The sequence below is a fragment of the Leishmania braziliensis genome, chromosome 36 (assembly GCF_000002845.2).
Source record: "Leishmania braziliensis MHOM/BR/75/M2904 complete genome, chromosome 36".
Taxonomy (NCBI): Eukaryota; Euglenozoa; class Kinetoplastea; order Trypanosomatida; family Trypanosomatidae; genus Leishmania; species Leishmania braziliensis.
The window spans coordinates 1,570,722-1,584,796 of NC_009327.2; the positions used below are offsets into that span (position 1 = coordinate 1,570,722).

At 57.2% G+C, this 14,075-nt stretch overlaps 4 protein-coding genes across 4 annotated transcripts; all 4 read left to right on the top strand.

Annotated features, from left to right (window-relative positions):
• Positions 1-90: 90 nt before the first annotated feature.
• Positions 91-1,374, top strand: LBRM_35_4330 (conserved hypothetical protein; the record flags this gene model as incomplete). The annotated part of the gene is made up of 1 exon (XM_001569002.1): positions 91-1,374. One exon carries the CDS (start codon positions 91-93, stop codon positions 1,372-1,374), a length of 1,284 nt encoding a protein of 427 aa, XP_001569052.1.
• A 1,942-nt stretch (positions 1,375-3,316) lies between these two features.
• LBRM_35_4340 (glycosyl hydrolase-like protein) lies at positions 3,317-7,717 on the top strand (the record flags this gene model as incomplete). The annotated part of the gene is made up of 1 exon (XM_001569003.1): positions 3,317-7,717. The coding sequence occupies one exon, from the start codon at positions 3,317-3,319 to the stop codon at positions 7,715-7,717; it is 4,401 nt and encodes a 1,466-aa protein (XP_001569053.1).
• A 1,365-nt stretch (positions 7,718-9,082) lies between these two features.
• Positions 9,083-12,160, top strand: LBRM_35_4350 (conserved hypothetical protein; the record flags this gene model as incomplete). Its single annotated transcript, XM_001569004.2, has 1 exon — positions 9,083-12,160. One exon carries the CDS (start codon positions 9,083-9,085, stop codon positions 12,158-12,160), a length of 3,078 nt encoding a protein of 1,025 aa, XP_001569054.1.
• A 537-nt stretch (positions 12,161-12,697) lies between these two features.
• On the top strand, positions 12,698-13,243 carry LBRM_35_4360 (conserved hypothetical protein; the record flags this gene model as incomplete). The annotated part of the gene is made up of 1 exon (XM_001569005.1): positions 12,698-13,243. One exon carries the CDS (start codon positions 12,698-12,700, stop codon positions 13,241-13,243), a length of 546 nt encoding a protein of 181 aa, XP_001569055.1.
• Between the last annotated feature and the right edge of the window lie 832 nt (positions 13,244-14,075).

The window sequence follows — 14,075 nt, forward strand, 5'->3', positions numbered from 1 at the left end:
TTTTTCTGGCATGGCAACGAGGAGCCCCCCAAGCCACCCACACTCCACCTTTTTCCCTCTCACTCGCCTAACTCTACCAGGAAGAGAAAAATGCGGTGCCTATCCAGTCGCTTCTCTGAGCCAGCAGCTTTTTTGGCAGACGGCACGTCGGCCATGCAGCACATCATCGGTAACCGCTCACTTCTGCCACCCTCTCCGACAGCCGACCAACTGCTGCTGCTTCTACGCGAGTCTGGCTATCCATGCACTTCATTGACGGCGCCGGATAGCAACGCGGGGGTGCTAGGCTGGCCGCCGGCGTCTTTCTCGGCCGCCAGCATCACGCGCCAGTGCCCTACGAGCAGACGTGTGGCGAGCACCTTTGCTGCCGCTGGGGCTCACTCGATGCTGGGTGAGATGCTGCAGTTCTTCGCCGAATCAGTGACACGCCTCTTCACTAGCGGCGTGGCCGATCCGTCCGTCCGTGCGTTTCCTTCGGAGTGGGACCGTCGCCTACACGCACCGGCTGCTGCGTCCCTGCGCCAGCACCACCTCTATGAGCTACAAGGCTTTAGCACGCTCTTTACGTACATATGGGGTCAGGTGGCTACGTCTTTGCCACTTTTGCGAGAGCAGAACAGAGACGGGCAGGGCCTAGTGGACTCTACGGAGTGTGACGTGGTGTCATCGACCTTGCCTGCGATGTGCTTCACTCGTGGCGCAAGTGCGAAGGCCCCAGCGGCACAGCAGCCACCATCCCGTCCTCTTCCGATGCCGGCGTCAACTGCCGCAGCGCGTCAGTCTCAGCCATTTCACCGGGCACCGAATAAAGGCAGCAGTGACGGTCCTAACAGTGGCAGCGCTGTGGCGCATGTACACCCGTGTATTCCCCTCACCTCAGCGACACTATTTCTCCCCGATGTTGAGGCGGCACCCATTCACTGTATCGGAAAGCGGCAGAAAGACGGACCTCTCTCAGCGGTGTTGAGTCGATCTGCAGTCCAGCCAGCAGCTCTAGCAGTGGTTCAGCACGCTCTGACAGCGCATGCGAAGGCGCAGGGACCATTTCAGCCCTCGATTCCACGTGAAGGACTTGTGCCGTCATCGAGTCCTCGAGAGGACGAGAGATTGCACCCACAAAACTCCAGCGCAGTGAGCGCCCATGCACCGCGTTCACTGGAATCGGCGCCCTCACACCTCATAGTAGCACAAACCTTGTCAGTAGAGAAGGCGATGCAGCTGGATCGTCAGCGCGAACTACGAAGAGAACTGGGGGTCCGTCGCGTGCGCAACTACGCCGCTGAAAGCGACATGCGCGACTATCTAGCCAGTTTTCAGGCGAACATGCGAAGCTTACTAGAGATCGAAGATGTAGCAGCAGGAGACGGTGGGTAGAGAGAGCGGCGTGGCACGGTTTCTTTTATGTGTTTGTGGGTGGCTGTGACGATACGTTTCTGCACTTCTACTTACACGCACATTTTCCTCTGCGATTTCCTCAGCTGCTCCAGCGTCGAACTCTTTCTGATTTCTTTTCGCTGTGTTTCTTCATGATGTAAACTAAAGAGCCAAACGGGTGTATGGGGAAGGAGGGCTGACGATGTCTGTGCTTGTCTGCGTGTGTGACACCTTTGTGCTCTCCTCTCTTCTCACCGGCTCAATCCCCTCTCCTTTTCGTTCGCCCGCCTCTCCTTTTCATTTCTGCGTTGTTCTGTACGTCACTCGATTGCTCCCTGATGAAGCCGGCCACCTCAGCGTGCGTGAGATCAGGGACCGCTACCCATTCTTTGTGGGGGATGCCAAGCAGCCTCACCCCAGGTACGGCTGTGCGGACTCTTGGTGTTAGCGGACAGAGCTTGTCTGGCGCTCTGCACGAAGAAAGGAGCAGTCCCTGATCACGCTTTTCGCAGCCCACTACGAATGGTGTCGACGAGTCAACACGTATACTCACCCTCCTACTTGCCGTTGCTGCGTTGTGGCAGTGTTGAGCATGACCCTAGGCCTAGCATGCGCTGTATTTCTGTGGAAATGCGGTGAGCTAAGAGACAGCAAACAGTGCTAGTTGGGCCCAGTTCCTCGATGGTCGGCATAAAGCAACACTGAGGAATAGAGGAACTGAGGTTGTATATGTGTACGTTGATTGACTTGCCGGTGGTAGACTGGGCACACAGTGGGAAAAAAAAGTCACGCACTGTAATAATGGGAGAGGACCGATGCAAACACGCCTCTTCTGCAGAAGACATCCGCACAGAATGGCGCGCGCGTGTGTTTGTGGCACGAAAGAATAGGGACGGCGAATGCTGAAAGGAAAGCAACAAACCTGTCACTCATCGGCACCCCATGTGCCACCTGCGGCTCGCTGCGAGTGGTTTACTTCGATTCGAAGATGTCAATCATACCTAACAGCAACATACCCTCCACTTTTTTGGTTGGTAACGGAGTCTGCAGCGCTGAACGTGCGCTTGTACTGCGGCATGGACCGTTCATCGCCGTCCTCACTCGTTCACAGCCCCTCTTTGGACAAAGTAGCGCATGCCTCGATTGCACTGCACCTTTGTCGCGAGACGGTAACATCAACGTTGTGTTCAAGTCTCCACTCTCTCGTTCCCAGTGTTCTCTCCTTATCTTCACACTCCCTCCTCCTTTTCTCTGCCTCTCGAGTACGCAGCCACCGGCCTCCCGTGTCTGAAGTGGTGCGAGTGCAGTGGACTTCATTTTTCCCCCTTTACGCTACTCTAGTCGACATAGCGTGCACGGCGTGTACTCAGCACGGAGGATTCGCAGAGCCCCTTCTATCTCCAACATGCTTAGAAGAGGAAGCAGTGCTCAGAATAACAGGAACGCAGGTGTCCAACCAATTCGCTCGCTCTTCCTACTTCGCTCCTCCCTCTCTCTCCTTTGGCGTTTTCACCACACCCTCAATGGCTCTGTGCTGCATACCTGAGTGCGCTACGCCTGCTCATTTGGTCTTGTATTCTTGTTGCTGTGCCCAATCGTCTGTACTTTTTTTTACCCTTTCCTTCTGTTGGGATTCTTATCAACTTGTGGCACATACTCTCTTTCTCTTTTAATATGTGTGTGTGCGTTTACTTCTTTTCTGCATCCAACACTCCGCGGTAGCCCGCAGCTTCGGCGTATTTTTTTGACCTCACCCTTTTCGATAGTGATGGTGGTGGGTATTGCCGTGGCTTCGTTCTCTCGGTGTGCTCTTCTCTTTTTATTTCTCTCTCCCTACTTTGTCCTCGCGAATCTCCTCTTCTCATGGTCTTGTCGGAGGAACTGCATGTGACTTACGGGCATAGGCAAACTCGAAAGGGCTCTGAGACGTGGGCGGTCTGTAATGGCGAGGCATAGTTTTGGCTTCCGAGGGGTGCGTAACAGGCGTATTCGGCACCTTCTACTCCGTTCGGCCCTCGCACTCGCAGTCCTTGTAACTCTCAGTCTCATCGCGCTACTCTGCTTTTTTGCCTACGAGAGCAGGGAAGGGGTCGAGATACCGGGCGAGCGGCACGTTTCACCACTGTCACAGCATATGGCGGGCGAAGAGGTTGATGCCGATGGCACGATCCCGTTTCGAAGGCCCTCCTCCGTTACTTCGACGACGTGTGCCCCTGTAGCCGAGTCATCAAGCGGAGTAGGTGCGGTGTGGTTCAACCCCAAGACTGGCGACGCCTCCCATCCCAACACGTCTTGGCTGCACTCTGCCTTCACCTCTGCTGGCAAAGTGCGTGTTGCGCTTCCGTTTGGTGCCCACGCAGACACCGGCGCGTTTGTGTCGCAGAAGCCGCGGCTGTTTGCATTTCTTGCATCATGGAGAACCTATGAACGCATGCTGATGGGGCGTGGCTCCCAGGGTGACGAGGCCACTGCCGCGGCAGACGTCAATGAGGAGCTGCCGGTCTTTGCGCGGAGGAGAGTAGCACCTGTGAAGCATGTTGAGGTGCGTCTGTTGCGGCAGCGCTCGTCACGAAATACTTGGGCTGCTCCGACGGAGACCATGCTGCCCATCGTAGGCATTCTTCCTCGCGAGTCGACGACACTGGTCTCCGCGGAAGAATTGCTAGTGGAAAGCGCCTTGAGCAAAGAAGGCTTGGAGCCTTTGGTAGCGGCGATTCAGCCAGGCAGTGATAACAAGGAGTCGACGGTTGTAGGCATCGACACACGCTTGCGGGCGTCGGCCGCGAAGGAGCGCGGCGGTAATGCAAGCCATAGTACAGGTGATGGCACCTCACTGCTACCCTTTCCTTTGCTGGAGTTGAGCATCGCTCCTCGGCGCAGCGCCACGTCTCCAGCCTCCTCCACTGAGGTGAACTCCGATGTGATCCCCGCGACCACGCTGGTGAAGTGGCGCGCCGGTCACATGACGGCTCCGGCCAGCGGTGAGGCATTGGAGATCACCCTCGACATTGTGCATCCCAGTCGGCCAAGTTTGGAAGCCTCTTTGTACACAGAGGAAAGCGAGAAGACACGTTCTGGAGCTCGAGGAGACCCCTACACCTCTACCCTTGAGGCCAACGTGTGCAGCACGCATATTGTTCGGCTCTATGGTTTGAGCCCCTCCATCTTGTCGGTGCACACTCACGGCGGCTCTGCCGGTGCCAGCGCGGTGGCGGAGAAAGGCGGGCTCAACGTGATTCCGCTGAACATGTCAGAGGAAGTGGAGCTAATGGTCGGTGGAGAGACGAGGCTGTCGTCTGGAGGCGCACGACTGAGCGGCGTTGTACCCCTTCTCTATCTGGAGCTCTCTTACGGCGGGACTGCAGATGTGCAGCAGGGTGCAGCAGCAGGTGAGCACCAAACGATGGGACTGCTGTGGCTGCACCCTGGCTCTTTCTTTATCTCCACCTTGACCTCGCCCACCCCCACCGGCGGCCACGAACCGCCGCGCACGTGTGTACGACTGCGCGGCACCGCGGGCGCTACCGGACTGTATCTGCTTCCGGGGCCGACCCCAGCGGAGGTGCTGCGGCAGTACTACACTCTCACCGGATTCCCCACACTTCCCCCACGATTTCTCTTGGGGTATCATCACGGTTTGCAAGGCGCTGACGTCACCACCCAGCAGGCTGCAGAGGATCTTAGTGAAGCCTTTCGAAACGCCGGTGTGCCGCTGGACAGTGTGTGGATGACTAACTCCGCAGTGGCGGCGGGAGACACTCCGTTCACGTGGAACCACACCCGCTTCCCGGATCCACTGCTGATGCAGTCTAACTTGTGGTACGGGGGCCGGCGCTACGTGATTTCGCGCAGCGTCCCCACGGTCCCAATCACGAGTCGCTCTCCATTGCTTCTCGAGGGCCGCCGCGGTGGCCTCTTTGTGTCGCTGAGCGCCGTGGATACTGCAGGGTGGCCGGCGCTCAGCGTGGATGGGGTGTCGAGCCACGTCGTCGACTTTTTCAACCCTGCGGCAAGCAAGTGGTACAGCGGCATGCTCAAGTACCGGCGCTACGTCGGCTCCTCAAACCACACGTTCATCAGCCTTCATCATAGCGCGCCCATCGTGCGGGCGAGTGCGGTGCCGACCGCAGGGGAGGAAGCATTCCTGTGTCTGCCCCCTGGATTGCGGGTAGAGGGCGAGGTACTGCCGATGAACGTAGGCCATCATGGCGGTGTTCAGCATAACCAAGTGCATCAGCTGCTTACCGTTCACTTTGCGCGTGCGACACACGAAGGCATGCTGCGTCGTACTCACTATCACCGACGGGCTTTGACTTTCACTGAGAGCTACTTTGTTGGTACGCAGCGGTACGCGGTGGTGCGAGTGGAGACACAGCCACGGTGCGCTGACACTGTGCCTCCCGACCCGGCATCGATTCTCAGGGAGGCTTGGGGAGCTCTTCAGACAGCTGTGCGTCAATGTGCTCAGCTGGGTGTTATCGGCATTCCGTTCAGCGGCGCTAACCTCGCGGGTGGTCTTTCGTCGAGATTGCTGCTGCTGCAGCAGCTAGCGAATGCGCCGAGCACTGCGGCGACACCCACTACCCCTGTGCCAGGGGTTGCAGGCAGTGGTGATGGCGGCGCTGCTGCGGAAAAGAATGATGAGCTGACGGTGTCGTCTGCGTCGCCACGGGGTGCCATGGAGGAGATGGAGCAACTCTTGGTAAGGTGGTATGCAGCAGGTGTCTTCTTTGGTGCAATGTATACCGACGAGTCAGCGGTGGCAGCGGACACGACAAACACTGGTGGCGCGGCTTCATTGCAGCCGTTAGCGACTGGTCCGTGGTGGATGCGGCTTCCTGTCGCTGCAGCCACCCGCCAAGCCATCCACGCGAACATCTACGCCCGCTATGCGCTCCTGCCTTACCTCTACACTGCCGCCTATCACGCCAGCGAGGAAGGGAGCATATTCCTGGCGCCGCTGGCGTTCACCTCGTCGGAGGTGTCGCCGCCCAGTAAGGATACGTGCACGCCAACCTGCTACACTGCAGGTAGTGCGTTGATTGTGTGTCCTGTAACTCAGCCAGTGCATCCCCTGCGAGATGTACGGAAGAGCGATGGCACCCGCAGTGTGGTTGGTACGGGCTTTTTCGACTTGTGGACAGGAGTGTGGCATGGCACCGTTTCTTCTGCCGCTGGGCGTGCGTCGTGGTGGGAAAGAGCGGCACAGAATGGCGGACCCACATCTAAGGAACTCGCGTGGCTGGCAACCAACAACGCTGACCCCCTTCAGGTTCTTCCAGTGGCAGCGTCTCTTGCGCCTGTACTGTTGCGCAGTGGCCACATTGTGGCGACTCAAAATGTTATCGCGTCTCGGGCAAGCAGCGCGCACGTAAGCGACGAGGCAATTGTTGACACGCGTGCGGTGCACAGTACGCACATGGGGGCGAACTGGACCATCACTGTGGCGCTTCCCTCTTTGCCAGTAGCGGGGGGTGTTGCCGCCGCGTCGCCGGTCGTTCTTGCCGAAGGGGACGTCTTTTGGGATGAAGGCAGCCACAACGGTCAGCATCAGCCTCCGACTATGAAGCCTGGCGACTCGGTGCCGCCGTATATGCCCTACATTCCGACGAATGTGCACCACTGCGCACTGCACATGAAGTGCCTCTACGAGGAAGCTGGGGCATCAGCAGCCACTGCACAACTAACAGTGGAAGTGACGCAGACATCCGAGTCGTGTGCGGAGGCATTGGCAGAACTCGTGTCTCACTGGAATGAGGCGCCGCAGGGATTTGAAGAGCGCCTGGCAAGTGCAAAGGCGCACAGAGACTCGCGTCTGCATCAACTGGAAGTGGAGCAGAACGCGCAGGAAGACAAGGGCCTTCGTGGTGACAGAGGTGGGGTAAAGGATTTTCCTGAAGCTTCGACGCTTACGCGCGAAGACCTGAGAGGACTCCGCTTGCCCAACGCCCACGATGAAGCCACACGCAATGCGCTTTGGTCGTCACACATCCTTCAGCGCTTGCGCTTCCTTTTTCAGAGCGAAGAGGATGCAGCACGCCTCTCACGGAAGTCATCTACATCATCAGCGACAGCAATTGTCGTCGTAGAGCGTCACAGTAGCACTGGCAATACGCCAGGCGTGCAGGCGGGTGAGGAAGGTGCTGTGAGAGCAAGTGTTTGCGCATCTCACGATGTGCCTGACGCACACGCAGTGCTTGTGCATCTGGTATGCGATGTACACGGTGAAGGGATAGCGGTGTCGGTGTTTGGCGCCCGTAAGACCGCGCTCGCGGACGGCTCTTTCGGTGCTCGCGTGCCACCTCGTCACACGTGGAGCTTTAGCTTTTCTCTGATGAATTAGGCATGCTAGCTGTAAGCGTGGATGGGGTGGGCAGGGGATGGCGGAGGGAGAAGCGGCTTCTTCGGCCGATATTTACGGCGTGTCTTCCTCTATTTCAGCGCTGCTCTCTCCTCTTTATATATATATCGTCGACGTAATGGCGAGCCATGCGGCACTCATGTACATAGCGCTTTTCGTCCACTCGCTTGTTTTTCCTCCGTTTCATTGTGTGGGACTCTCCCCTGCGTGTAGTGCCTCGTGACTCTTTTCTCTCCCCTTTTCACTTCCCTGCGAGTTAGAGATCAACGTCTGTTCATGTAGCTACCCCCCATCTCTTTCTCTCGCATGCGCTGTTTAGGGGGACGTTGTTGTGTAATGGGGGGCTGCATTCCGGCTTCGCTCTTGGGAGTGGGGGAGGTGCTTGTCGTCTTGCGACCGCACTTGACCTGCATCTGTGGGCGCCTTTTTTCATGTCGGTGCATTGAAGGGGAGGGAGCGTCAACCCACCCGCTTGCTGTGCGTTGACAGCGGCTCCGCTCGAGTCTCTTTTCTTCTTCGTTTGATTGTTGGGTGCGTAGCCCCGCGCCCCCACTCTGCGGTCACTTTGGGGTGCTTTTTGCAGGTATCGCTGCTTTTCCCTGACTTTCCTCTGGTCTTCGTATCGTCTCCTGATCTCTCTCTTTTAGCCTCTCTTGTATTCGTTCTGTTGCCTACCTGTTGCCTACCGTGCACCGACTCGCTCGTCGTTGCCCCCCCCCCCCTCTCCCTCTTTTTCAGTCGACCGCTGGGACGATGCCCGCTTGGGTAGCTAATTTGTGTGTGGGTGTGTGAATCCGCCAGATAATTCAAATGCGCTCGAGGATCAGCACTCGTTTTTTTTTTCTCGCTTCTACGCACCCACAAGTAGAGGTTGCGTAGTCCATGAACTCGAAACGCTGGCACGCCAGCCTACACCAGTATTCCGCGCTGTTTCTGCTGTTCTAGCACAGGGACATGAAAAGAATGTAGTTGCAGGATGGATAGAAGAACGACAGCAAGTGCGAAGGTTTCTTTGGGTACCGAGTGGAGCCTTTTTCACATGGAGATGTGTAGTGCTCTTGTTGTTCTCGTACTGCTATTGTACCCACGAGAACGCGCGCAAGCATCGGCTACTCGTGTTCTCAGCGTGGGTATGTGGTTCGTGGAATCCACAGTGGCGTTCACTGCTGGCGTTTCTTCTGCGCTGCTTTTCTTCCTGTTCCCCCCCAGCTGTGGGGCCAATGGATCGTCGCGCTCGAAGGTCGCTGTCTTCGGGTTTGCCTCGCTTGTCCACCCCCTCCCCTCTTGATCTTCACTCTCGCCGATGCTCTTATCCGCTTCAGTCCTTTACATGCATACACCCTAAGCATGTCTTTTAGGGCAATACCACGGCGTCTGATGCGACCCGCCTCGCATGGCCGCACACAGCCAATGGACCCCTCGTCTTCGCCCTCACCGGGGAAACATCAGCAAAAGGTGGCGCCGCTTCTTCAGTTCCCTCAGTTCCACCCCATCGTCTTTCCCCAAGATAAGTTTCTCTCCATCAAGTCCCGCTCCCTCGAAACGTACACCAAAGTACGCAGTGACGTGCTGCAGCGGTGCGCCGATTTATGTACGCAGCTGCAGCGTCGGCAAGAACAGGCGGGGCGGCGAGGAAGGGAGATGACTACTGCAGCCAGGACCGTTGGAGAGGCGACGGCTTCCTCAGCAGCCATCGACCTATCACCTGAGCTCCCGGCCCACCCGTTGACACCCCACCAAGCAGAGGAACTTCTTCTCTTGACAAAGAAGGTGGAGGACCTCGTTCACTACCAGGGATTTTTCCTCACCGACGAGCTTGTCTGGCGCATGTTGCATCTCTGCATACAATGCGGTGCGCCGCAGCTCGCGGTGTACGGGTGGCTGCAGAAGCATGTGCTCGAAGAGAAGCGCGGCCCGCCCTTCCCGCTCTTTATCCTGGAGGACCTGACGGCCACACTGCGTGCCTCGGTACTACCGCGGCTCCCTGAGAGCGGGGCAAGTCTGACATGTAGTAGCACTTTGATAGTAACGAGTGCTGGCAGCTTAGACGAAAATCCGAGTATTGCCTTTGAGGACGGCCTTGCGGCGGCGCAGCGATGCCTTCGCCACCACCTCCTTCACTCCAGCTGGCCGGCATCTAACGCGGCAGAAACTGAGTTTTTCAGGGTGGCGCAGGCATACACGGATCACTTGCTTGCGGAGCACGTGTGGCCTGTGTGGCAGGCATTGGAGGCGATGAACTTGACGTTTGCCAATCTAAGGACCAAAAAAATCAAAGACGAGGAGGAGCAAGAGGTGGTGGACGGTGAGCAAGGAAGTGAGGAGGAACAAGACGTAAGCTCACCTCGCTTGGACCGAGGAGAATACGGCAGGTATGCCATCTGGCTGCCTGACGCGGAGGCTCAGACACTGGCTGTGCGCACCGCTCTCATGTCGGTGACGCCGCTCTACTCGTTTCACGCACCCCCGTCGTTAGCACCGCCTTTCAGCGCTGCTGAGAGCAGAAAAGACTCGTCAAAGTCTGCCAAGACGGCGAACATCCTCACACACGCGCTGCTCTGCAGTGAACCGCCGTTCTTCCCGAGCGAGGAGGCGGCCATTGTGGCGCCATTGCGAGCGCTTTTGGACACGTGGCTGGTGTTGGCCCAGTGCGCAGCAGAGGCAAAGGACGTGCCGCTGCTGAAGACGCTGCTACGCACTGTGTGTCTTGGCTTCTTGACACATTCGGCGACGAGTGCTGGTGAGGAGCACAGTGCAGCGGAGCCGAAGGGTGGAATGCAACTGCCTCCGGTCTGCCTGAACGAAGATGCGTGGTGTCAGTACGCCGTCTCTGACGTTGAGCAGAGAGAAGGTGTGGTACACCACGGCGCTGCTGACATGCAGGCTCGTGCAATGGTGCGTGAGTTTGTCAACGGCAGCTTTTCCGTACTTCAGTACGGACTTCTGTGCGCAGAGTATGAGGCTGCTCTGTGGCACCTACACGACACGTGCGCGTTGATTTTGGGTGTCGCCGCTTCGCTGCGCTCTCTTCAGGGTCCCCCAAAGAAGCAAAGCCGCCACTTACTCACTACAGATGACGCGAAGCTGCATCGCATGTCTGCTGTGGCGCTTGTGCAGCCGGCACCAAGTGAAGAGGCAGACGGTCTACTGTGCGTGGCACTGCCATGTGCACTTGTGTCATCCTATGCACGAGGACAGCAGGCCATAGGTGACGACGAGCACGCAAGTGCCACGGCTGCGATGCACTCCTTTCTCTGTGATGTTCTCGCCCACCCTGCAGAGGAGACCACGGCGCACCCATACGCTGAAGCAGGGCTCTATGTTGGTCTTGCCACTGGTGATGAGGCGCTGCTAGCCCAAGCTGCGCCCACCGACACGGCAATGGGCAACTCGGAGGCGACGCTGCTCTTGCTCCACGCGCGTGCACTTCATTCGTACCGGCGAGCTGCCACGAGGCTAGCCACCGCGCATGAGGGGCATGAGGGGGAGGAAGCACCCGAGGAGGACGCCTGGGATGCGTGGACGGCAACCCTGCGGGACGAGGTGTCGCAGGCCACCAGTGGAAGTGGTGACACGGATACATCGCGGGTGCAGTTGGTCGAAAGCTGTCTGACGGTTCTCGCCCTCGGTGTCGCAAGACGCCAGGCAGAGCGTGCAGCTGTCTATGTGCAGTGTGTTCAACAGCACACGTCGACATCTGCCGCAGAGAATGGCGACGACACCCCAAATGAGAGCCATAACGCCTATGACAACGTCGAGGCAGAGAAGCAACGTCGGGAGGCGATCGAGGTGAGTTGGTCGCAACTCTACGATGGCACGACTGCTTGCGTGCAGGAGACGCTGAGGCGAGTGGAGCAGCTGTTCGGTGCCTTGTCTTCACCTGACGCCGAGACTTTCTGTTTGTCTCCATCATCGTTGAGTACGCTCGCTGTGCTGACTCGCCTGGGAGTCTACGCGGAGGAAGAGGCGCAGGCAAGCGTTGCGGCCGCATCGACCACAGGCGAGAATGTTGCCAAACCTTCTGACGTCTCTCCCTCTTCTCTGTCTCTTAGCGCTTCTCTCGACCGTGTGTTGGCACGGGTGGTGAGGGACGCATGCATGCAGCTTCGTGGTGCCTCAGCCGTATCACCCACCGGTGCTGCATCGGCGGCCACGACTAGCGTTGTTGGTAACTGGGTACAGTGGGTGCTGCTGACGCTGATGGCCCGGAGAGCTTGGGTCGACGTGCTTGCTGTACTGCGTGCGCTAGATGGCAAAGGGAGTGCGGGAAGAGGTACAGATGCCGATGGTACTTTGAGCACTCTTCTCTGTAGTACCACTGTCGATCCATCGGTGTTTGCAGCTTTGTATGCTCGCGCCATGGAAGATGGCGCGGCAAGCGTTTGCGCGTTTCTGCGCCCTCGGCGTGAGCGGCTCTTTTTCTGAATGACCTTCTGAGACAACGACTCGCGCTGTTTACCATACACACCCACACCCACACACATGCACCGCTGCCAATATGCTGTACTTCTCTGTTGACGCCTCTTTCGTCTTTTGATGTTGACCCAGTCGGGAGGCAGATGAGGAAGAGGACAGAGGGGGCAGTGCTCTGGCAACGCAGGACAGTAATCAGTTTGGTGTGTCACTCACGACAGCTACGCGACGCCTTACGGTTTACGATCGGCACAAGCCCTGGCTGCATCCCTGTCTTCGGAGACGCTTTGACGATGGCTTGATGCAACTCTACACTGCTGCATCACCACATCACTAGGCCCTCTTGCATTTTTCTCTCTTTGTTTCTCTTACTTCGCACGGTGGGTGATCACTCCAGCGATCTGTACTACCACCAAACAGATAAAAAAGTACTCCCAAGAACACATACATGCGTTGGAGCGGCAGTAGTGCAGGTGGCACGCAGACTTACTTGTTTTCACATCGATCCCTCCGAGCTTCGCTGGGCGCAAGCGCCCGCTGGCCTCAAAAATGCGCTGTACACGTCTAGTGTGCACTGCGACGCCGGAGAAGTTCAGCATCCTTGGGACCACCCATCCTAAGCCAAAACGCAATGGCCTGGGCCGTGACAACAAGATGCGCAGCAAGCCTAGCGATAACGTGGCGTGGTACGACAAGGGTCCTGTGGAGTGGCTTCCGCGCCCCGTCCGGCTCACTTACGATCAGCTCGACCAACTGCGCGACTGGATGATGCGCGAGACTATTGCTGGACGCATGGAGGAGTTCAGCAAGATCCGCCACCTGCACCGGGAATGGTCGCAGCACCCGCTCATGCCAGTGCTTGGCGACGTTGAGCCGAAGTTCCCGCTCAACTTGTACAAGCAGAACCATCGCGCAAAGCGGCGCTTCCTGGTGCGTTGGCACAAGGCAAACAGTCCAACGCATTGGATGTGGATGCCGCGTGGTCCCGCGGTGGCGACTCCGCTCCACCGCACAAGCCCTTCACAATTTCCGGAGCAGTGGAGGCAACTGAAGCGCAATACTAGCAGCAGTGGTAGTAGCACCGTAGCTCAATAAACTCAGCAAAAAGCATGCGACGAGTAAACTGTGAGGACGACTACAAAGGCTCCCCGCTTACGTGAAATGGCGAGCAGTGCTAGCACCCCCCCTCCAACCCCCTTTCCAAAAAAAAAAAAAAAAAAGCATACTGGTTATGTTCGACACAAAAGCCCGCACCCCTTCGTACCTCCTTGTTTTTGGCGCCCCGGGGGGGGAGAAGCCATTTACCCGGTTTTTCTTTAACCCGGTTTTTTGGGTGCCTTTGCAGTGGGGCCCCCCCTAAGCCCCTTCCCCGGGGCCTTTGAACCTGCTGGGACCGCGTGGGCAAAACCCTTTTGGGGGAGGTTGGCCGACCCCTTATAAGAGGGGTGCGCGGGGGGGGAATTTCTTTTTTGGGGGGGGTGTGGGCCCCCCCCCTTTTATTTTGTTCCCCCCCCCCCTAAAAAAAAAGTTCCATTATTTTGGAGGGACCCCCCCCCGGGGAGAAAAAAACTTCCTCTTTCCCCCCAAAAAACCCCGAACAATATTTTTTTCTCCTTTTTTTCCCCAAAAGGGGGGAAAGGGTGGTTCCCCCCAAAAACCCCCCCCCCCCCCCTTGAGAGGGGCCCCTCCTTTTCTTCACATTTTAGAAAAAAAAAAAACCCCCCCCCCCATTTTTGTTTTTTTTTTTTCTTGAGGGAAAAATATCATCTTTTTTAAAAAAAAAAAAAAAAAAAAAAAAAAAAAGTTTGGTTCTTTATCTTTTTTTGGGCCCCTTTTTTTGGGGCCCCCACTTTTTTTTCTATTTTATGGGGGGGGGGGGAGACTTTTTTTATTAAAAAAAAGGGGGGTTGTTTTTTTTACAAAAAAA